General features: G+C 46.9%; 1 protein-coding gene across 1 annotated transcript in view; it reads left to right on the forward strand.

Moving 5' to 3' along the window:
• The first annotated feature begins 6900 nt into the window (after positions 1-6900).
• The window catches only part of LOC116432959 (Sex combs reduced), a 45448-nt gene continuing 26878 nt past the window's right edge, over positions 6901-25470 (forward strand). The window contains exon 1 of the mRNA XM_031990491.2: positions 6901-10234. Coding sequence (XP_031846351.2) covers positions 9424-10234 — 811 coding nt within the window. The 5' untranslated portion in view covers positions 6901-9423. The remainder of the gene's footprint in view (positions 10235-25470) is intronic.

Genomic DNA, 25470 nt, shown 5'->3' on the forward strand with positions numbered 1-25470 from the left:
CGGTTCGCGTTACCAACCGGCGAGGCTCACTCCTCCGCAGAGACGGTTCCCAGCGCCGCGAACGCCGTTCCGAAAATATTTTGACGCGGCCCGCTAAAATTCATACTCGGCTGATTAATGACGCTGACTCAGCGTGCCGACGCCGCTTCCGCTTTCGTTACGCCTTTCGGGGAGGAATCCTCGACGTTGGGCATCATAGAGGAGCTTCGGGGATTTCGCATGTCACGGCGCCACTCGAAACTTTCGGGGTGAACTGCGAGGGAGCCATTGTTACGGTTGCTCGGAATCTTTTGGTTCCTGGAGCAGCTTAATAGCTGACCTAGTAAATATTTAATAGGGTAAAATTCATTTTCCTTTCGGGTATGATCCGGATTTTTTTATTTTAGTTTTTATATTCTCTTATGTAGCTTAGAGTAAGTGATTGGAGACGGCGTTTGTAATTAAGCTTTACAAAATAGGCCGAATCTAACGGGCGATTCAACGCGAATAGCATGTAGAGAGACACGGGGAGCGGAGAAGTTAAGGGATGAAGAGGAGTGGGGAGCACTCGGCAGCTGCGCCGTTGATACCGAACAAGATGGCCGAGGACGCTTCTCGTCGCGTGCACGAGCGTCCTTGTGGTTATTTTTTTACAAAGCGTGTAAGCTTAACGTACAGTGAATTAGGATTATTCACTTTTTATTTAAACAGTCGAGTTTACGCGGCCGCGAATAATCGATCTGTGCTTGTTAATCTTGTTCGGGAAAATGTGAAGTGAGGTAGGACCGTTGAAAGTATTGAATGATGTCGATCATATTGTTCTTGTGATAATGTATGGACTGTGATTGATGTCCAGAGACATCTAAATATATTTAAGACTTGTTATCGTCGAAGTGCAATGGTAATTACTTAATGTGTAAACTTTCTGTACATTCCATTGTTCCGTATGTATTTCTTGTTGCAATAATTAGTGTAATGAAACGGTTCCGCGAGTACCGTTAGCGAATACGGAACAATGTTCCTATTAGATCGTAGAGCATAAGCGTATAATATGACTGATCTGATAACAGTGATAAAGTAGTTGATAACCGATTAACTGACATTATTATTCAATTCGTTCTTGTATCTACAGTAGCACTACTTCTCAACTATTTTCATTCATCCATAATTTTTTAATATTAACAGTTTGTCAGGTATATGCACAAATTAGAAAAGAATTTGCGAATATTTTTCTATAATGTGAACCGAATACTAGTCGATTCGGATCAAGTCATAAAGTAAGTTTATAGCAATATATTTTACTATAAATATAAACTGTACGATGCTGTCGTTCGACAGTGAATTTTAAAATTTCTGTTTACTCTATTCAATAAAATATCATTTAGAAAACAGCAAAATTCCGAGAGCAATCATTTTTCCCATTTAAAAAATCACCAGGCCGAGCGCCAGCTTTCCTCCTTTACATATCTTCCGTCCAACACAACGCTGTACCTCCGGAAATTAATTCAGAACTCCCGCGAAGGTTCGACTCCATCAGCGGAGACCGATCCAACCGAGCCCACGAAATCGCATCGAGCAAACGAGGCCGCTAAATCGCGAATCGTGTCGTCGTTATCAGCCGATCACCGAGCATCAATGGCGATCGATAAAACATTTTAATGGGTGCAACGATTCACCGTTTATCTCGTGGATTCCTTTTGCTTGGCAACTCGACTCGCTGTTGACGCTAGAACTACCAAGCTGACTATATAAAATCTTTAAAGAAACTTCAAGTATCTATTCATTAACACTAGAATTAATATGCAACTCCCATAAAAATTGTAACAATAGATTATTTTCAGTTTCTTCCGATATTTGTTATAGTACTCAAACGAAACTATTTATTTTCAAAATCATTTCGAAGATTCAATGCTTCAAAGATATCAATAATTGCTAAACAAGAAAATCGTAACCAGTCATTTTGACTGTTACGGTAGTTCTAGTGTTAAAATTCTAATTATCCAATACTTCAACTTACAAATAACTAAATCAACTCACTCCTAAATCACTAAACTCTATTCAACATCTCAACACTCGTACCATAAATACATATTACTTATTCAAACCCGAAATGACCGATTACCGATCTCTCAAAAATTCATCTTATCCTACATATCTCTCAATAACTATAAAGAAATCCAAACTAGATCTTCCATCTAACATTTCATCTATACACCTATTTTCAACGATCCCAAAGAAGAATTCGGAATAGACGATTTCGATGCATCCGCTAGTTCTAGCGTTAAATATGGATTCCGCGAGTTCTTTCTCATGCAAACACGGCGGACCTATGGCGGAGGAGACGTGCCATTTGCGAAATGGTCACGGACTCTCGGGCCAGCTAGAGGAGTAGGACGGCCGGGGGACGGGGAGAGGAAAAACGGGGGCCGAGAAAAGGTTTGTATGGCAGTGTATAGGTGAACCTACATTGCGGAGCGCAACCCTGGGACGAACGCCGCTCGCAGCGAGAGTGAACCTTCGGTTTCTAGGGGTTGGACGGAGAGGGCGAGGGTCGATATTCTGCTTGACAGATAGTTTCCCATAGCTCCGGCAATCCATCATGGCCGGCACGCGGATACGTATTGGTTTTTCTGCAACGCGTCTTAGCTGTGAACCTCGAATTGAATATATTTTTTTTCTCTCTCTTCGGCCTGTCCGGGTAACCCGCGCGGAATTTATCAGCACTCCCGCCCACCGACCCCTCGCTCCACTGTTTATAATTTCTTTTCTTGTTTTCGGGGCGAGTTCGTCTTGGTTCGGACGCCTTTGAGTTCTCGGCGCGTAATGGAGATGGAATCGAGTAGATTAGTAAGTGGAATTAAGATGAATTTTTCGAATTGAACTTGTGGTTTTCTTATTGTTTGATTATTTTCTAGTATTTAGGGTGGCGAATGAATATTGGAAGGTGAATTTTGTTATTTATTGATGGACAATCTTTGTTAGTGATTCATGTTAAATTTGTGTAAAAATGTAAAATTTTAGGGTTTAACCCTTTGCACTCGAAAGTTTTCCACTGGAAATATTCAACATTTTCCGATGAGATATAGACGATATTGTTTGAAGCTAATCTAACGATGATTCACACGTAAATTAAGCAACGAAGCTATTTTAATTAAATATTTCACATAGCAATACAAAGTTCAATTTAAAGTATTGAACATTCAAGTTTATAGTTTCGTTATATTAAATCAAGTGGTGACTGAGAGTCACCACTCGAGTGCGAAGGGTTAAATAATAATTCTTTCATGGTATGTTAGTATGAAATCTCCCTATATAACGCGCTATGACAATCCCTAATATACACTGGGCGCACGATCACGTTTGATGGCAGTACTGCCAGGAGATCGATGACGCAATGATTCTCGGAGTAAGTTTAGGAGGCAGAGGTTTAATGTAGATCTTGTCGCAGTTGTGCTTGTCACGGTTCTCATATGTTAACCCATGATCCACGTGCACGGACCGTTTCGCGTGTGCGCAGAACCGAGGCAGGCTGGGTCCGTGTTTTGTTTTCTTTTCGCTGTTAATAGTCTCCTGGCTTAGACTCCCTTGTACTCTAATAGAGAAGATTTAACAGAATGATGCTTTGTGCGTGTCTGCAAATGTGTCTCTATTGGATCAATATGAATATTCGTCGGAAATAGAATATACTTAAAGCTTATTGAATTTCCCTATCAATCAACTCAAAATAATTCATATGAATCTCCAATTAGAATCCTCATTTATTCGACAAACGAAAAATTACACTATAGACGCATCTGTAGCTTCACGATCAGAACTTTTGAATTTCGAGTATCTCAAATTTAGTGCTTCAAAATAAAATATCTTCGAATGTACATTCCCTAACCAAAATTAAAATATTTTAAAATCTGCATATAATGTTCCAACTAAAATATTTCCAAATCTAAACACCGCTCCAAAATAAAATATCTTCAAATGTACATCCCCAACCAAAATAAAAAATTTTCAAACATACATCTTCCAATCCAAACTAAAATATTTCCAAATCTACACACCGCTCCAAACTAAAACATCTCCAAATGTGGATCCACCAATCCAAACTAAAATATTTCCAAATCTACACAACGCTCCAAACTAAAATATCTCCAAACGTGCATCCACCAATCCAAACTAAAATATTCCCAAACCCACGCACACCGCTCCAAACTAAAACATTCCCAAATTGCTCGAAAAACGTCGTTGGACTGACCTACGTCAACCATCCACTTTCTCAATTTTCCCGACAGCGGCGTGTCCCGCAGACCACTTGGACCCCAGTTTCAAGCATCCCGGCCTCCCCTTCAGACGTAGCGGGCTACTTATAAATCTCCCGATGCCACCCTACCCGGGAACGATACGAACACATCGGTACAGTAATTCGCAGCCAGTTAAAAGCCGGTATCAACCGCAATAATCACTTCCCCCGGCGCGTCGCGGTCCGACGACCTGGCTAGATCATCGCTGCGCGGCACGGGGGACGAAGAGGACACGCTGCGGCGTCCTTCTCCGTGCACCGGAGAGAATGGCACAACAGATACACGTGTCCTGGCGGCTCCGCTTTGCGACACGTGATTCATGGGGGTCCCGATACGTTTTTTACACCTGCGACGGCTTTATTAGAATTTCTAATGGGACGAACGGCGGAGAGACAGCGGCCAGGAGGGACGGAGGCGGAAGGGAAGAGTCGCAGCGAGCGGAGAGTGACACGCGGCCCCGCGAGGCAATGCTCCGCGGCTCCGGCCCGAAATCCACCGGCCGTGCCCGACTTCTTTCACGTCGGATCCCTTTCGATGCCTTTGGCTTTCATTACGTCAGTCCGAGATACATCGACTTCCTGACGTGATGACTTCGTTATCTTGAAAGGATGACGAAGTCTGGTGTCTTTGGAGACCCTTGGATGTTCTTTTTTTTCGGTAGCTACTCGTAGGCTGCGTGTATTTTCGGACATAATTGGGACATAGTAATTTTGAGATGTTACCTTCGTTCTGTTCTGGACAGTTTGGAATTGTTGACGTGTATTTATGGAAGTTGAGGTTGATTTGAAGGTGAATGGATTGAATAAGGTGATTGCAGTGTTTATTCTTTTGCTGAATTTCATCGTTTGGGATCTTTGAATTCAACCTTTTTTACTTAAAAGAGACCTGGTGCACACTGTTGGCGATAATAACTGTTCATTGCGAGGACTACAAGGTAATTTGAGTGGTCGCAGTAGGGTGGTGCTATGAGTGTCGCAGTATCTCAGGTCTCCTTCGTCGAAGAACAGGCAATAACTGTAAGAATAAGGGTGTACAATCGTCCCTGGCAGAGTACCTCCTAATAGATCTATTCTCAGCGCCTCGAAGAATAAGCATCGCTCCCCAATTGGGCTAGACTTTAAATCATCCTCTTCCGACAAAACCTCAACAATCAATGCTCATCCGAAAAACATACAAAGACACCCCAAAAGAAGACACCTCTGTTCTCGTAGCCCCCGATTGTAAAGAATGAGTTTACATGTGAGTATAGGGTGTGATCAACTCGAGTGGTGTGAATGCATAAATCAAATGGTTCGTATGCTGCACAGCTCTTAATCTTGTATTCCCCTCACTTAATTTAATAATACGAAGTAATATATTGACTTAGTGGTTAACTGTTTAGTTCTATATTAATCGTCACTAATTACTAGTCTCAACTAAAAACTCGACCGAAAGAACAACGTAGAAAATATCACCAAACAAATTGCTACATGACGAACAACCTCGTTACTATCATAAACATCATTATCCTACAGAAAATTACCACCCTAAAATAAAACAGACACTCCAGACTACCATACATCAACAACAATTAATACCAGAGCCATTCCAAAACCATATCATCCCCCAATCCTCTCGCATCAACCCTCTCCTCGAAAAAGTTCCCCAAGAGTTCCAACGTCCCCCGAAATCAGCGATACAAGAACAAAAGTGAGCCACCGATGACGGATTCGCGTGCGTCCAGACGATGATCGCGTTTCCAGCGACTCGTCGGTGTTTTGCGGCAAAGGATGAACCGTGTCTGATCCGCGATCACTTGTCAACCTCGCTCTCTCTCCGTCTCTTTCCCTCACCGGAGAAGCGCGCGCGCGCGCGCCACCGCCACCGCCACCGCCACGACGTGGAAAGAGAGGCCTAGGAAGGATGGTAGGTGTAGGACAAATACCGGGCTCCGAAGTGGCGAATACCGAAGAGGTGGTGGGGGATGGCCGCGTACACGAGCGCACAACCGCGAGAGAACTTAAAGTGGAAGAGATAGCCGGTTCCGTTTCTGGTGGTGGGGGCGCGTCGGCGCGATGGTGGGGGGACACGGAAGAAGAGGTGGGGCGGCCGGGGGCGGGCGCGCGCGACAATTCAACAGGAACGGCCGCGCTCGCCGCATCTGCCTAGCGAGCGGTACCACTGCTGATCTCGCGTTTTCCTCGCGAAACTAGTCGAGCTGTTCCACTTAAAGATTGCACTCGAGGAACTTCGTATGGTCCGTGTAACGTTCGACAAAAGGTAAACGATCCAGCAAGTCTATATCGATAATAAAACTTCGAAGTTAGAGTAAATCGATAGAGAAAGAATTGATAAAGATGGAAGAGCAATTCAGTGACAAGGAAACGAGGACAGAGACGCGACAGGGAAATCGTAAAGCGTAGGAAGGAAACCGTTCGGAAGCGGAGTCACGTTGAGCGTTATCCGCGAGAGGCAAGGAGAGCTCCGCCTCCTCGGCCGTCCCCTTCGCTCCGGAACCCCACCGACACGTCGCCACCCCGCGGTGCCCCCCGTTTGACCAACTGGCTACTACGTCACACATGCTTCTGCTCGCCTTGGAGCCGCCAACTCCGAAGGCTTCTCCTCTCGGCCGGCTCAGTCGGCTCAGTGAGTTACGAGTTGCGTCCGGGTTCGCCGTACGCGCGATAACGGGGGCGTCAATCGGACCGCGCGATTGGGAGAGGATTCCTAGCGCCTCGTGCACGTTTTCCACTTGCTCTTCGTTCTTCCGCTCCTCTGTCCCCTTCGCCGTTCGTCTATCCGCACGCCGGTGCGTCTCTCTCCGACCCAGGTGTCTCTCTCCGTTCGTCCCGCGGAAAAGCGTCCCCGTCGCTCTCCTTCCAGTGGCCCGTCCCTCTCATTCGGCTACACGGGCAACAGGTTTGAATTTATGGGACAATAAAGAGTGTGCGGTGCGTAGTGCGCGCGTGGTTTTCCCTCTCGCTCGCCCCCCCAGATCCGTCCCAGCCTTTTTCCTTCGCCGCGCGAGCACGGCCTGGCGGGCCGGGGTCCTCGTCGCGGCCACGACGGAGAACGACCGGGACCATCAAACTCTCATAAAACTGTCAGCCGCGGCCGGCCGCCGGCTGACTTATGCGCGACCCTTCTTCGCTCGCGCCGGCTACCAGCTACTAAACTCGTACGCGCGTCCCTGGTCCACGGGGCACCGCGGTATGCTCGCGGAAGTCGAGCTAGTGCGTCCCATCGAGTAGATCGGCGACGAGTCCAAGTAGATCGGTCACCCTCGCGGTTGCCGCGCGGATTCTCTTCGGCGAATCGAGACATCGGAGAGTCGCGGTGGACGCCGTCGCGGGGAGAGTGTCGTACTCGATAAAAGTGAGAGAAAACACGAACCGATCCGCGAGAGGTGGAGGTACGATCGAAATACGATCGGCCGTCGATCGGGGATCGAGTCTCGCGGGGTACCACCTCTTCCTTTCCTTGTTCTCGGCTCCACGAGGGTGTACGCGGAAGGGGGCGCGTGCGCGCGTTGCCCCCTCGAGAGACGGCAAGCGGAAGACTACTTCTCGGTGACGTTCCGGCCAGAAGGTTGCAGAGAAGAGAGGAGGAACAGGAGAGAGAAAGAGAGAGAGAGAGATAGAGAGAGAGAGAGAGAGGAAGAAAGAAGGAAAGAGAGAGGGAAGGGTAGAGAGAGAAAGACAGATCCTCGCCCCACCATTCAGACCTCGGGGCTCCCGAATATCTCTCCATTAGCCCCCCTGACGGTGCTATCCCCTCTCCCGTGACCCCTCGAGTTTCCTGTCTCGCTCGCACACCCCTCTCGTCGGCTCTTGTCACGTCGGGTAGCAGCAGCCAGGCAACACCACCACACGAGCAAGCAACGGCGGCAGCGCCAGCAGCAGCAGCACCAGCAGCAGCAGCAGCAGCACAAGCATCAGCAGCAGTACCATCAGCACAGGCAGCAAGCATCACCGGTGGAGGACCCGACGGAGACGCGAGGAAGAACGGGGTTGAAGAATCCTACCGGCCGCGGCGGAGAGACCAATCAAGGTTTGACGAACGACGGGGATTGGTCGAGGCGCTCTCCTCTGACACGCAGAGAGCGCGGGCACGTGACAAGCTACCGCACACACCGGGGCCTCCGTTCGGATCGCGGCGAGGCCTTCAGTACGATACCAACCACCCTCCGCGGCACGCAACAGGAACGGTGAACGCGCCGCGGCCCCGATTCATACGCGCACTTCACCCCCTTTCGCGGCGGTGAACATCGTCGTCGCCTGCGACGTTCCGTTTCAGTGTGGACCAGCCGTCCTTTTTTTTCTCGCATTTCACTGAGAAACCCCGATCGAACGATTCTACGATTTTCGGGAGAATCCTCCTGTCCGCGAGTTGCTTCGCGAGCGCTGATTATCGGTCGACCGGTAAGACCGTCGGTCCGCAGTTTCCGCGAGCGGATTCCGCGGGAATAAATCATCGTGGGAAGCCGGAGGAGGAGAAGTGCGGGCGCGCTAACACGTACACGCGCGCGAACACACGGGGTCTCGTCTTCAATGGGGCGGCCCGATAAGCCGGCCGTTACGCGCTACTGCACGCTGCCGCCGCGAGTTCTCTGTAGGTAATTGCGACTCGTGGGGTCGTAAAGAAGCAGAAGACAGTTTTATAGCCCAGGCCCACGTGGCCCTCGTAAACCCGGGTCGGCGTCGGACTCGGACTCCCCGTCTGCACGGCCGCGTTTCCTCGTCCCGTCCCGTCTCGTCCCGTCCCAGCCGGCCGCGTCCGCGGTTCATTATCGAGTCGTTTAGGGACGTGTTTATCCGCGCGTAACCGTCCGCGATAGGTGTGAGCCGCGGCAGAGAGAGACGGGGCCGCGTTCTCCACCCCCGTTCGCTCTTTCGCCTGTCCAGCGTTCAGTGTTGCCCCGGTCTGCCTCGAGGTAGTGACATGCGACCGTCGTCGCCGCGTGACAGGATGACACCATCCAGTACTCCATGAACGTAGTGCCGCGAAAACCTCCGCCGACCCGAGAATCACCAAGGATCGTGTAACAGGGAGTAAAACGGGAGAGGACCTAGTTGGTGCGTTTGTTCTCCGTGAATGTCGAACCGTGCACGTGCGGGCGGATCGGTGGTACAGTGACGTCGACGCTCAGCCGGGTGGTAGCTCAGCGCGAGCCATGAGTTCCTATCAGTTCGTCAACTCGTTGGCGTCGTGCTACGCGGGCCAGCAGCCGCAGCAGCAGCCGCGGGCCACCGCGAATTCGCCCGGGGAACCGATGCAGGCCGCATCTCCGGCTGGCGGGGACTATTACAACCCTAACGCCGCCGCGACCAGCTACCCGGCACCATGCTACTCGCCTCAGCAACACTACACTCAGCATCCTTACGCTACGCCCGCGACGGGGATGCAGCACACCGCGCCCACGGGGATGATAGACTACACTCAGCTACAGCCGCAGCCTAGGCTCAGCGCTACCGCCACGTCCCAGCAGCACAGCCTGCACGCGCAACAGTCCCAGCATCATCCTCAGCCCCATCATCCGCAGCAGCAGCTTCACCAGGACCCGACGACGCCGCTGCTCCAGGCCGCGCCCGCCCCATCGGCCCCGTCCACGTCGAGCTGCAAGTACGCCGACTCCACGTCCTCCACCAGCGTCGCCTCGCCGCAAGATCTGACCACGTCCACCTCCAGGAACAGTCCCACGCCTCTCGTCGCACCCGGCACCAGCAAGGCCGCGTCGGGACTCACCTCGCCGCCCGGAAGCTCGTCCAGGTCCTCCGTCGCGGCGTCCGCGGCATCGCCGCCCAGCGGAAGCTCCAGGCCCGAGGGTAGTTCCACGCTGACCACCGCGTCGTCAGCGTCATCGCCCGCCTCGTCGACCTCCAGCACGTCCAGCACCGGGAACAACTCGTCGAACAAGTCGAACGCGACCGGCAGCAATCCGCCGCAGATCTACCCGTGGATGAAGAGGGTGCACATCGGACAGAGTAAGTTTCCAATCAATTTCCTCTCGTTGTACCGCTCGCGATTTTCTTCCACCGCGCACGTCGCCTTTCCTCCTCTCCGTGTCTTTCTCTTTTCTCTTGGACGGTTACGCTGAGTCGGCCCGATCGGGTTTAATTGAGGGTTGCCGCGCCAAGGTAGCTAGGGGTCGATGGACCCGGCAGGTGACTCGATTGGAGAGGTCCTTCGGGTTAACGTTACCGTCGAGGAACGAGTAGCAGGTTTTTGATTGCGTCGGTTTAATGTTTTCATCGTCCTTTCACTCCTGGCGGAGTATCGGCGCGAGTCGACGATAGGTTTCTTAAAGACTCGGTGAAATTTAGCGTAAGATGTGTTTCGTATGAACGTGTTCGAAGAAGTTGGAGTACGGAGGATGATATAGCTCGCGACGAGAAGGGTTACTCGATGATTAATCGTTGACCGATTTTCGTATTGTACGGAGAATATTAAAGATATTGCAGAAATTTAGACATCCATCTTGCCCAGATTCGCTAGACCACGTTACAACGTTATTAATACGATAAGGTTTGTAAATATTACAGTTGATTTGAATCTGGTGTTCTAATTAATTACGACGTCGCCGACCAACGATGGTCGACACGGCAGTCAACTTGTTAAATAGAGATCGTGAGGGCTAACGATTTGTTTAAACATTCGCGGATCGCGTGTCTTCTTGTCTGGGAAGAATAAATCACTAGAATTTTTCAGTGTCCAATTCTGCAACACGACGGGACACGCTTTATTCGTACAACAAAATATTCAACCACCTTTCTGGCTACCTTAAATTCAATTAAAAATCCACTATCAATCGAGTATCAATTTCCTCGTCAGCTCTCCTTCTATTCAAGCACTACTATCGCATACATTTAAACATCCTCGAGACATCAAAAACCACCACAATCCCACCCCAGAATAAACTCTCATTATTCATCAATTTCTCTTCTTTACTAAAACAAAAATGTCACCAAGACACCATTCTCTCTCCCCTGTCACACGAACAGCCCAACACCGCCACGAAACATCCCATCCACCGCGTCAGACTGTTTCTTTCTCCCGTGCATTCTCCCGGCGAGCCTTGCCACTCAAACGGTTAATACATCCAGGAAGCAGAATATTGCATAAAGGACTGAATTCACAATACTCCGTTCCCGGACGTTCGCGGCGCAACGTTCCCTCTCGAACATCCCCGTGGCTCGCCTCCCACGACGCGTACACGTGTTCCCGGTGATCCTGCGTGGTCCCCGATCGCCCCCGAACGAGACAGGGGAAAAAAGAGGGAAAGGAAGAAGTTCGGATTTCCGAGAGTCCGTTCTCGTGTTCCCTTAAAAGCGGAAAAAGTTCGCGGCCGAACGAAGGTATTCCGTGCACGAAATTACGCCGGCGGAGCGGCGGACGGGGGGGAAAGAAAAAAAGAGAGGAAAGATGGTGGAAGAACCGTAAAATGGTTCCTCGCCGGCACCGGGCCGTAAATCGCGCGGTCCGGGGCCCGAACCGGGGCCCGATCGGTGATAAGTCATCGTGGAAACGAAGGAAAAGAAATATCGCCGGAGTTGGCGGTGATTTGTAGATTAGCGCCGCGGAAATTTGTGCCAGTGTGTCATAACAGGAATGTGGAATTACGGCGGTTAATAATCGCGATTACTCCGCGGAGGCCTATACGCCGAGCTAAATCACCGCTGAATTATTAGCGCGATTTTGCGTTTCGATACCGCGCCGAGATAAGGATCCACGCTCGTTCGTTACGTTCGCGAAAACGGGAAGCTGAGGATCCGTCGATCTTCCGCGCTGCCTCGGCTAGCTCTGATTCGAGATCTCGTTGATCTTGATCGATCAATTATCGAGGGAACACCGACGACGTTGCCGGTCGTAGATGGTTCGGCAAATTTTGAGGTTCAGGCCTGCTGAGAACCACTGTAGCTCTATGGGGAATGCGGCGAATCGTTGCACTTGTCAGTTTTGATGCGTGATACGCTTATGGTAAGGTAATTGGAGGAATTCCGACGATGCGTGAGTCGATAGGAGATTAATTGAATGAATGATTAATGGATGGCGAGAGGCATAAATGAAAATTATAGAGAATTTAATTGATTCTGAATGGAAGTGTACTGAATAACTGTAATAAATCGAGGCTTAACTTGTAGCGGTGTAGTAAGAAATTTCGAAGATTATCTTAAAATAATTTTCTATAATTGAGATACCCCATCGGACAACAGCCGGAGCTATGTAATTTCGCGTGTATTATTAAAGGAAAATGTTATCCTGAAGGGGTTAAATCGAATTTCTTCGGGATCGCGTATCGGCGATCGTTTTCGTCGGTTCTAGGACTTCGGTAACAGATTACACGGTAAACGAATTTCTCGTCGAACGATTTAGAACAATTTGCGGCTCGGTTAGTCCGTGGCTCGTAAATGTTTCACGTTATCGCGGCGTGGCTGACGTCCAGGGACGAGAGCAAGAATAGCAGAAAAATAATCGATAGGACAGAGAGCACGGGTTGTTTGAAAGTGGCCGGGAATTACCTGAATGTTGTGCTGCGGCCGGCTGCAATTAACTATACCTCTGGAAATTAACGGAGCAACCCCGTCCTCGGCGATCTGGATCCAACGCCGAGAAGCCCCTAGCGCTGATCAAAGAAAATTACAAAGCGCGTTCGCTGGTCATTAGTAAGTGCTACAATGCGCATCTCTTGACCTCAGGTGTTATACAACACATGGAAGATTCATACTCGCCCGCTGCTCGGTGCAAAATCAGATCGTCAATTATCCCAGAAGAGATGTTCTCGAAACAACAGCGTTCCGATTCAACAACCTTTCACCATGAATTAAATATTTCCAGCTTCAAACTTCTTTCTAACCAGTTCGCTAGAAAGCTGCTCAAATAATTCATTTCTCGGTGAAAACAAATTTCTCCAATCTGAAACCTCCAACTCTACCTATGAACCACGAATTTCTCATTACCACCTATCTCGCGTTCAACGCAATTACTATAATTACCAACACGCGTCCCCAATCACCGAAACGTCTATGCACCCGTCAGAAACCCGAATTCATTAAAACTCGTTGCTCTGAACCGAGAAACAAGCCACCAGAGAGTCTCGAACCCAATAAGCAATCTCACGGAACACCCACGCGCAAGCCCACGACGAGCCAATCCGAGATTACGTAAATCTCGGTCCCGAGTGGCGATCCCTCGCGAAATCGGCGCGCCGATCGCCGGGTAACTCGGAGCCGGCCATAAAAATACGGAAACGAGAGGAGAGACAAATAGAGCGCGTCGCCTCGGGCCCGACGAAACACTGTGGGAACGGCGCCGGGAGAAACGGAGAAGGAGGAACGGAAAAAGAAGACGAGAAAGGGGGAGAGCGTGGACCAAGAGTAATTCAGCGGAGAGTCCAAGGTACCCGGGATTCACCTGCCCCCGTGGTTCAAAGGAGATAAGACAGCGAGCGCTGGTCGCGTTCACATTAGTCGCCCCGGCGTGATTTACTGCGCGGCCAGTATGATTCAGTCAGCGGGGAATTTGACGAAGAATTAATGGTATTATGATATCGTGTGTAACTCTATGTATGCGCGGCCGGCCCATAAATCAGGCCGCATTGTGAGGCGCGGGGGGCCCTTTCCTTCGGCCCGGGGCCCGGACCGCTTCCTCCCCGCCACGCTGCCGACCTCTCGCGGCCGAAGGCCGAAGCACCATTCGACGGGCCCCACGAAAACCGAAACGCTATTCGACCTCATCCTTCTCTCGGCCTCTCTCTCTCTCTCTCTCTCTCTCTCTCCTTTCCGCTCGTCGACGCTCACGCCTTCTTGCCTTGTGGGTTTACCGTGTTCGCCGTGTTTCTGGGTCCTTCGGGGAGGACTGGACCGTGTAGGATTACGGGTTTCCCGAACGGTAGCGCATGGTTCTCGGCCCTGCCAGCGGAGAATATGGCGGATAAGGGAGGATCGGGAGGCTAGAGGATTGCGGACGCTTTTGTACTCCTCAGTCTGACTTTCGAATGTGTTCAGATTTGAGTTTTCGTAGAATTCCCTGTTGGACTTTAGGTGTCTCTTTGATATCGTTGATTTTTGTTCGATTGAACGTTTGGAATCGTTGAGATGGATGTTTTTGATGACAGGTTTGTTGTAATTAGGAGGAATAAACAAACGTGATTAGATAAAGAGGGGCTGAGCGAAGATATGTCTGGAGAGACTAATTACCTTCCGTTTTAGTCTTGATTAAAGTTCCTTTAGAGGTCCGTTTGATTTTCTAATCTTCTCGGTGGCCCTCTGATTGAAAAGCTGGAGTTATCTGTGCTCCACTTTGCTCGGAGTTCTCTTGAAAATCTTGGAACCGTCCGCGTTTATTCCATTAGCCTCGAGCACTGTTTAGACTGTTGATTTCCCTAAGTTCCCTTAATCTCTTCGCGTTGTCATCCCTTTTTTCTGTGACTTCGGATACTCTTGCCGCGTGAGAGTTTTTTTCTTTAATTCTTCCCTTGAACTCCAATGTTATCATCTCCTCGTAGCACTCCTAATCTTGTTCCGCTCGAGGATCCCTTCTTTCTTGGAATTGTATTTCTCTTGGCGGTCTGTTTACTCAAAACCCGGTTGATATTTTTCTATTCTTTCTCAAGCCTCATTTGCTCTGCACGCTACATTTGCTTATGCTACATTTTGCTTGGTGCGCTCATCTTCTTGGAACCCGCTCTTGGATCGTTGTTTTCTTGGCCTTCCCTTCTGGAAATTATGACCTCTGTCGTGTTCCCTTTGCCTGCAACTTTGCTGCTCCAGGAATTCCTTAATACCGCTCAAAAAATAAAACGATGCAGCCCCCGGAATCTTCTTAATGAGCCGGACTATATTTGAACCGATACAGCGGCATGCGCTTTGCATAATTGCACAATTGGACCAGTTAAACTACGAAACGTAGAATCCTAAATAGTAGATTGAGATTGTAGCTAATTATTACCATGCTCTTGAGCGTCATGTGACTCGAAACATTCGCAACATCGTTGCTCGCGAAGCTCGAGCTTCGTCACTCGAGCTACCGACGCGACGGAGTAAGCGTCGATTCTAAGCGAACGCAACGGAACGACGCGGCCTCGAGATTTTTCGATGACAAAGAGCAACGAGACAGTTTTGGAAAATCCCGTTAATCCTGCGTCCCTTCGGGCAGAACCGAGCAACATGATAATTGCCATGTTCGCAGAAACGCGGAGGCGAGCGGCACAAGGCTGACTGTAAATCACCAGCCATTGCACGAAACTAGCACCGTGAAAGGGTTAATTGTACCAGAAGATCATTACGCTAGGTAATTTCTGACCTGGCCCTGTCCTCTCTAAACGATCCCGAGAACGGTGCATAACGTCCGTCGTTTAATAACCGTGCCGTCGTTTCGGTCCTGCGGTCGCGTTTTACTCGCGAGGCCCGAATTTGGCTTCGGATTTCGACAGTGACGCGATTCAAGGTCCACGGTTAAACTTTCAGTTGCGAAAAACGCCGCGGTTGCATTTAACAATAACAAACGTGAAACAATCTTCTTTACGAAGTTCCTTTAGAGCTTCAATGCGATCTGGAATTATTTGAACGTGTAACTGGAGTATCCGATGAGTCACTATTCAAATTTCAAGTTCCTTTTGATATCAAGATCCTAAGATTATTTCTATAATTAATATAATATTCCTGCTTATATTCAATTTCCTCTCAATCCCCGTATTTTTCAAGAAATTATCACAAGCATCCTAGTTTTAGTTACCAAATTTAGCTGAATCTCCAAGCAATTAGCGAATTACATTTAAATGACAATTCAACAGAGCTACTATTATTAACCAGAATTACTTCTATTTTAAATCGATCGTTTAATAATAGCGAGACACTCGAAGCAACACACATAATCGGCATTTCCTCGGTCGCGGAGACGGAAGCGCCGCATTTTCCCAGCGTCCGTTTGTTTCTTCAGATCAGGCTGGCGAAGCGTTTACGTATCAGCGCCGGCTTCAAAGCGTCGCGACGGCGCGCCGAGCGCCGCGCGTTGTTGAACGCGATCCTTGACGAATCAATTATTTCACCCCCGATCTAGACACGCGAGTTGTCTATTTTTCCTCGGGCCTCCCTCCTCGACGATTCCTCTCCGTTTCTGGGGGTGCAATCTTCTTTCTCCCGATGACGTTCAATGGAAATCGCGGATGAGTAACGGAGATTCCATCCGTTCCCAGCGAAAACTGACAGCTGGTCACGTTCAACGAACTTTATCTCCCTCTGCTAATTACGGCTCCAGTAATCGGTAATTATACTTGTAATTATCGGAACTAGTTTTCTGTGGAATTCCGCTGTATCATTCGAGGGATGATATCATTGTGATTTCAAGAGGAAGTTTAGAAGCTTGCAAAATATATATTTCTACCAAAGACTATCTCTCGAGTCGAAAAATCCGTTTCCTTAAAATTTTATCAGAAAATACACATTTCATATCTTATTAAATATTATTTTTAAGTAACCAGAAGGTGCAGAATGACTGAATTTCTATTATAAAAATACTATTTATCGATTGTAACACCTCGAACCGTATGTTTCTTTATTAAACGACATCATTATTCTCGCGAAACATCTACCAGAAGCAGCCTCCGCTTAAATCACCGTTAATCAATCATCGAAGCGTACGCACGAATTTTCCTATTCACCGAGCAAGACCTTGCTCCAAAAAACGTCCGTCACGGTCCCCGGTGAGATTCGATCGGCGTAACAAAAATGCAAATGCGTAGCCGAAAAGAAAGGAACAGGGAGAGAGAGAAAAGAAGGACAAAGAAGAAAAGGGTTCTCCAATCCGGACCGAAATCTTTATTCGGGGCGTGTCGGCGGCGGAAAATCGGTCGGACGGGCGAATCGCCGGTCGGCGTACACCGCGTTAATGTCCGCGGATCACGCAGCATTAAGACGAGTGTCCGATAACGATCGGCGAAAGGCGTGCCACCGGACCGCAGCGATTCCCCGGTATCAACGAAACGGATCACGAGCTTAGACCTCTGCGGTCCGAAGCGTTTTCGGTGTTTTACTCCTGTATTTACGTCGACGTTGCTTCATTCGACTGTATTTTAGCATGACACACTTCTACTTCGTTCGGAGACTTCAGCGACACTAAAATCGTATTTATTCTTTTCTATTGGTATAGTTTTTTTAAAGGAATTTAACGAAAATTGGTAAAATTGCGATTGGGAATCCTTGAGAAATGTTAGAGAGAAATGTATATGACATGCTGGTAATATGAATGCATCTGAATTAGGTTATTATTAATCTATAAGATACATAGGGTTAACCTTTGCACTAGAAAGTTTTTCACTAGAAATATTTTAACATTTTCTGATGAGATAGAAACGATATTTTGCAAAACTAACTCGCAGAGAAATCAGCGTACATTGAAGGACAAAGCTATTTTATTTCAATATTTCTCAAACTGATGCGTTATGTAAGGTATAATATTAAATATCAAATTTTATAATTTTACAGTGTAATCAGGTTGTGAGTGAGCAACCTCTCGAGTGCAAAGGGTTAACATTAAAAGGTGTTGAGAGTCCAATTGAGATATTTGAGATATTTAATTCTGTTTTCGATATTGTTGAATAAATTCGTTTCTTTATAGAAGTATAGCAACAAAAATCGTGTTAAATGTAGAGTATAGGTACTCTCATTAATTTGGAATTTATGCATAATATTTCGATGATTATTGCTTGAACCTGCTGGTAGTTCTAACGTTAAAGGTCAGCCTTTCAATTCCATTTACCCACTGAACGGTTAGAATCGCCTACTCTCGAGCGATTGGGACCGATGATCGGTCCCCGACCAAGCTTGGGTAATCACTCGATGATTTCGCCAAGATCGTGAATTGCCGGTTCGTGATTCAGGAGTACGATACACCTCTCCGCTGGCTCGGACGGTGGCTGCGCTCGTGAAACGAGCAATTACCGAGGTTTCTCGTAAATAAGGCCGAACCGGTCCGCGCACGGTCCTTCCTGGCGATTGTCCCAAATATTGGGTCCGTTTTGGACTTTAAAATAGGCTCCGAGTAATTGAGTGGTAATGATTGCTTGTGGCGTTTTAAATGATTCATTTATGCGGGGAAATACCTGTATTAGCATACGGAGGATTTATGGGCAGTAGATTGTCTCTATCGATGATCGAGGTCTTGAAAACTACAGCTATTGAAATTTATCAATCTAAAAATCCGTTTCGAACAACGAGTTACATCTGCGTAAAAAGTTGAACAGGTGTTTTCTAATTTTATTAAAAAGACTTTTGTGAGTCGCTCAGAAACCAATGCGATCAAGCGCAGAAGACGAAAATTGAGGAAATTAATGTTCTGGCTTCTGAAATGATTGTAACATGTTCAGAAGCTATAAAAAGAAGAGCTTTCTGACCTATAAGAAACGAAGAAACGAGTAAATCCTTTAATAACTGAAAAGAATATTTATTCCATTAAAATTTTCGAGAATCAAAGAATCTTCTATCATTCATTCTATCATTATAAGTTTCTATTAGACTTCATGTCCCAGCGAATTGCACCACGGCAAGTTTCTTTCGCGCAAAGACACACTGTCAATTGATAATTCACCGAGGCGTGCGTAATTGCCAGTCTTAACTATTGAACACAACTTAGTCACACAGTCTTAAGATCATTTAACGCTTACGTAAGGATCGCGATTTCTCGGGATTAGAAAACGAACACAATATCGAACGTCTGAATCCTAATGACCAGACAAGTCGACATTGAAGATTTCAATTGCAATTTAATAAACTCATACCCTCGTACAACGTCAGAACCATCGACAACTAAAATATTCATTTATTTAGTATACGGGCTTTAACACTTTGGCACACGAAAAACAAACTACAAAGAGACAAATAGATTATACAGAAAAGTCGTAGAAGGCCAGAAATCGCATGGTATTTCTAAAAGTAATAAGGGAGGAAGAAAAATTGAGAGAACAGTAAAATCTACTGACATTAACCAGTTAACTGTGTTTGACGAGTATACACGTCATCTTGAAACTCTTAATGGCGATAACTTTTTCAACGACGGATTATTTATTTTTAGAGACAAACATGTAATTCTTTGTTTCCCTTTAGTTTTTCGTTGGGATATATTTCAAGTGCATTTGGTCTGCATTTAACAAGTATACAATGAGAGATTTTTCAAACTAAATTCCACACTTAACTGGTTAATAAAAATTCTATTTAGACAATTGAACTGGCCGTAAACCGTCCTATGAGCTTCAGTGCGTAATATTAGATGGTGTCTCAGAGATGATCGAGATGTATTCAAATAAAATTTCGATATGTACAACCCTGAAGTTCGTGTCTACAATGAATTGCTCATTAAAAATTTACATCCACCGTGCAAGAGTCCTAATTATACACAAAAATAATCGAGAAAGAGAATTCATCAGCTGCAGACTGCTTATCTATTTCGGCGAGCAGCGTGTTCCTTGAAATACTTTTTTCGCGAGTAGCATAGATCCCTTGTGTAGATCGTCCCGCGCAAAAATAGATGGTGCGCGAGTCCGGGTTCACCGTGTAAGAGGGACTCGGCGGCGAAGATGTCCAAGAAGTTGTTCTAGACAAGAACCACTGGTTTAGCATAAATAGTACGGCTATGCTAATTGACCGCCTACGGAATGGAAACCACGGAACGTCCACTTCCGCCGCGAGATGCCATTAACAGTGGGGAAGAAAGATAATACGCGCGACATCCACGCGATATTTCAAACCCGGGAATTTTTCAAGTAATATCTTGTTACTGTCCTCGCGTAAACGCTTCGAGTAGGCCAAACGATAAACCAAGCGATAATTTCGACGATAACTGGACACACCGATCTCTAACGGGTTGAATCGTAAATAGATTCCGTTTCTCCTCTTGAAAATTTATTCTCGTCTATGACACCGCACAATTAATTCGAGGCATTACGTAAACCGTGTTTCCGCCGTTCGGGGAAAGTGTTAATGTATTCAGCGAACGGTTAATAATTCAGTAATATTTTTTCTTTTCAATATTCCAAGTGACACGTATTCTTTACCGATGGACGAACATGAGAATCATTTATTTTTTTCTTTTTTCTTTTTGAATTATTGCTCGACTGGTATCTCTTTTTTCATGTTTTCTGGCGCCTAATAAATCTCCCGGCAACCAGTTAGAATTTCTTCCTCGGAATATAAATTTCGAACGGCGTTGCGGCGGTCGATAGGGAGTCGAACGATCACGGGGAGTCCCGCTAAATCGGCCCTTTGTTTTTTTCACGATCCGCCACACGTGCGCGTAGAAAGTTGATCAGATCGCGGCGTTCGAGGCGGACGTTTCCTCGGTGGAACGGTACCGATAGAAAATGGCGTGGAAAGGGGCGCATCCGGTGTCGGCCGCTTTCATGAAAGTCTTCGCGAGCCGAACGCCGGGTTTTTAATCCCTCCCGGTGACTTTCTCTGGTTTCTTCTTCTTCGGATGCGGTTTTCTCTTTAAATCTCCATTTGTTCTTAATGCCGGTTACTTTTCTGTTTGATCGCTGCGATTATACAATTTCCTTGGTGCACGAGCGGCCGGTAGTCAGGGTGTACAGGAAGACGATTCGCGAGGAAATTGAATTTAATGAATGGAAACATTGTGCGCTTCGTATCGATTAAATCGTATATTAAATTTTTGATCTGATGATTTTCTATAGCTTTAAATGTTTCGTAGCATGAATAAATATTAGGCACAATAGGATCTGCGGATTACGAATCTTTAATAATATTAGACGAGTAAATATTAGGCAGAATCGCATTTCGGAATTACAGGGGAGCTTTAAAATTAAAAGGCACTTTTGAAAAGGTCAGTGTTGTTTCCCAGAATGGTGTCTGCCATTCAGTACGCTCCCGCCCCCATAATCACGGGTCAATCATTTCGCCATAAGTAAGGACGCGCGAAGATCCATCGGTAAAGCTACAATTCCTTGGGCCAATCGTTGGAGGGGGTAGTAACCGAAGCAAATCTCTGATTGGTCCATTGGTCCGTGCTAAACACACTGATGATCGACAATTACGCGCAGAATAATCTGAGCCCTTTCCGGCAACAGACAAAACGCGTGATCAATTTCCATGAAGCAACTGTTGTGAAATATTAACAGAAAGAATGGTTGAGCTAATTGAAATTCGTTTGTATTATTCATGGAATTTTTTAAAATGAAGAAGATATGCACTTTGTTCCGAGGGAAGAACATTTTCAAATAGTTCGTAAGATAAATGACGTTCCATAAAAATGATTATTGTCAGAGTTCATCAACACATCTAGATTACCGTGGACGTTATTATCATGATTCCGACCATTGTTCTGTCACTCACGCTGCCTTATCAAATTCGTAATTACTATAATCTTGTGCAACAGATTATTAAGAATAATCACTCCCATTATTTACGTGTGATTAATGCGCCTTACATTTACATGTTATGAAACATCTAAATACAATATGTCCTGGAATACCGTACTCTCAATTTGTACGATGAATCTGTCTTATATAGCTAATTTACGGTATCATTTTCATCAAAGCAATACTGCGAATTAAATATAGACAATTATTAATCTACACATTACTAACAAAATTTCCTCAGTCACTACGAAAACCATTAACGAGAGAATGCCTGTCCTCAACCTAAAATCCACAAATCAATCAAAATTAACATTTAAAATCCAAGAAAATCCCGAAGCAAGGAGCTAATTTCGACAACCCTTCCAAACACACCAAGAAAGATTAAAATAAATTCAAAATTTTCAACCGAATCCGACAAATCTACCTATTCATTTATTTATATATTCCCTGTTCATTACCAATCGTTCACCGTCATAACAAACATATACGAATAAGCACCAAATTCCTTTTGTCCCCTGCGAAATTATCAACGACAAACAAATTGTATCGAGCACATTGTTGAAAGAGACCAGAGGACAACGAATTAATTATGGTAATTACAGTAATCCGAGTTTCACCCTCGTATCGAAGGTCGGCCGAATGAAACGCGCGAAGGTAAAACGTCGGGCGTTTTTCGCTCGATCGGCAACAAGAAATTAACAAGCTTAGGAGATCGTTTCCCGCTGGAAGGTACCTCGGGGCCCGGCGCGCCGGTCGCATGATGATGAGAGGTGTACGCGTCCGCGATTACCATGGCTAACAGGCGAAACTAACGCGGCTAACGCCGGCCTGGAACTGGTTTTCCCGGTCGCATCGCATATTTCATTTGAGTAACAACAAAAATTTCTTTTCATTAGTATGCATTAATCAATCAGCACGCATGAGCAATATCCCGTCAAATACGCCTGCTAAGTTCCGTATTATGGCGGCGGCGCCGGCCGGCCGCGACCGCTTTGCCTCCACGCCGCGGCCTGTGTTAACAATACTTAATTTAAACCGCGGGATTGCTACTTCACGGATTTTATTTTCTGCACTCAGCGCGATTTCTTTTTTCCATCGCGGCCGAGGAAATTGAGCTAGAGGAAGCGGAGTTTAATAACAGCGCGTTGTAACCCCCGTCGACGGCGTCCGCAATTTTATTATTCGATACAGGGTGACCAATTTCGAGCGAAATTACCGATCGCGGAATGATTTTAATAATGTTGCGGTTATGGTAGCGGAGATGAAACATGGAAATTGAAAGGTTGATGAAAAGGTACTTACATACAAGATGGTTTCAGGTTGATGGAGGAAGATTGGTTGCGCTGGTATTTATAGCGTAGGGGTTGGCGCAGGGGTTTGCCGAGAATAAAATTCTGTTCTGCGATTGCACCGGATAATCGTGACAAATTGATGCGATCGGGCTCCGAGAACAGTAGTGTAATCAATTTTAATACTTCTGAATGGCCAAAGAAACGAGACGTTCGTACACCAGCTGTTCCAGGTGAATGAAAAGTTTGTTGCATCGATAAATGCGAAACAGGTTTGCGAGCGCGTCGCGCTCGGCATAAACGGAAATCGCAGGTATATAATTACAGCCTAACAGGGAAAAGAAATTGATAGAACTAATCATTATCGGATCAAAGCTACTTACTACCAACATTAACAAGAACACATCGTACGAAAAGTAGGGCGCGCACCATCAGTCATCTGGAGCGATAATTATCATCCCCGCCGAACTTAAATTACTCAATGCACCACTTCGATCGCAATTAATCTCCATCATTACGTAATACCGTTCCTACACAATCAATCCCTGGCAAAGTCAACATTACCTTTGTCCAGGTAAAAAGAGGATCGAAACGATTGACGGGGCATTCCTCGCTTATCAACCGTCGCTGCCCGGTGCGCACCGTGGAAACAAGATGGCCGACCAGCCTCTAATCGCTCGTTCGTCATCGGCTCGGGACTGCGAGAGTCCAATCCCCTCCAGCCTAGCCCTTCACCCTTTGAGCACGAGAATTTTTTATCGCATTAGAACCCTTATCAATACAAGTCTGTCTGTTAGACACGATGTACAGCGTTCTACTCCAAGTTTCCTGTTTAAACACATCAAACTATCTACTACAATTATCCTAATCAAATACTCCAACAACTACCTCATTATCACATTTAACACGAATCGCCAATCACGAAATTATTCGCGCCAACCAATTTCAACGACACAAAATCAAGATTTCTCACTGTAACCTTTTAATCTCCTTACAGCTCACAATAGAATTCAATACATCGAAATTAACACCACGATCCTCAAATACATCAACTATAAGTTGCAACTTTCACTCCCAAAGAATCCGCCAACGTCAACTTCCAGCAATCCCCAAGAAGCAAAGGAACTCCGCGATCCTTCATGGAACGATTAAAACCACCCCCTCTTCAGCGCGAAACCCAACGACACCGGCAATATGGCGTCAAGCCGCTCAAAGGGGTTCACCCCGAAAAACGGTCCAATTTATCGGCGCGCGAGGCTCGCGCGAGACGGGCAAGGACGCGATACAAATCACTTATTAGGACATAAATTTTCATTGCGGGAGCAGCTAGTGCAAACGGGATGAGCCGATCGGGTAATGGATGTGCGCCGGGAGCGAAGTGGGCCGCCTGTTGCTGCGCGGCCCGGTCTCTCTCGCCACGGGGATCCTTGATCCTTATGCTCCCGCGGTCGGTCTTTTCGGGCCGGCCGGTCGAGCCCCTCCCGGAGGAGGATTCCCGCTCCTGAAAATTTACGAGCTGCCGGTGAATGGGAGCCCCCGAGGCGGCCGCCGACGCCGCCGACGCCGCCGGCACGCTACACACGTTCCCGTGGTTTTCCCGCGACAAAAGTGGCTGCACGCCGGAAAACACGCTCGTTTCGACGTCTTTCTCCCGGCTTGTCGCGCGACGTCTTCATACGGGCCGGGGAACGGTTTCCTCAGGTGTGTCGACTCGGGGCTATTCAGCTTCGATCTTCAGTGTACGGAGGTTACGGAATTTTGGAAATTTCAGCTACTATGGGGGATTTGTTCGGTTACAACTGATCGAGTGGAATTTCTGATTTTCAGTGTTAGTTGGTAGAGTTTGTTTTGCAGAGAAGGTGATGGAGAGTGGAATTTTGGGAATCGCGTTCGTAACGGAACTGATTATGATAACGATAGTGTATTGGATACCTGAGTGAAACGCGGAAATTATCGGAAAGGGATGTATTTGGAAGTTGCAAAAAATTGTAGAGGTGGAACGTGAGGTGTATCTTCTTCCGTTGACTTTATTTCGCGTCTTAATTCGACGGCAATGAAGACGTACCAGGAAAAGGAAAAATATTTATGAGCGGCAGTTTGTAATCCCACGGGAGGAATTAAATTCGAATTACTTGAATTTGTTACATTGTTACGGTCACGGTTCCGATTTTCTTTTTCCCCTGTCTCCCTCCCGCCCCCAGCCCGGTGGCCGCCTGCCGGTTTTTTTTCAATAACTAATTTAAGCATCGGAAGCCGTTCAAACGAGCTCGGCAAAAAAATCCGACGGAATCCGTGGCTCGTATGAAACAGAGCGTTCACTTTGGTTCGGGTTGCACGGCCGATTGTAAAAAAGGCCAGTCTTTCGCTCCCCAGGAAATTTATGGCCTGGCTGGTGAATGGCGTCTGTTCGTGCGTCTTGGGGGTTTGATACGCCACGAGCACCGGAACAGCCGAACACAATGATTATTGCGGTCGGGGGCGCTCGCCTCGCGCCGCGAATATTGACTCGGAATATCGGGAACAATTTAACGTGTCCTCGAGGCGTAACATCGTCGCACAATTCTAC

Source organism: Nomia melanderi, chromosome 5 (assembly GCF_051020985.1).
Source record: "Nomia melanderi isolate GNS246 chromosome 5, iyNomMela1, whole genome shotgun sequence".
Lineage (NCBI taxonomy): Eukaryota > Metazoa > Arthropoda > Insecta > Hymenoptera > Halictidae > Nomia > Nomia melanderi.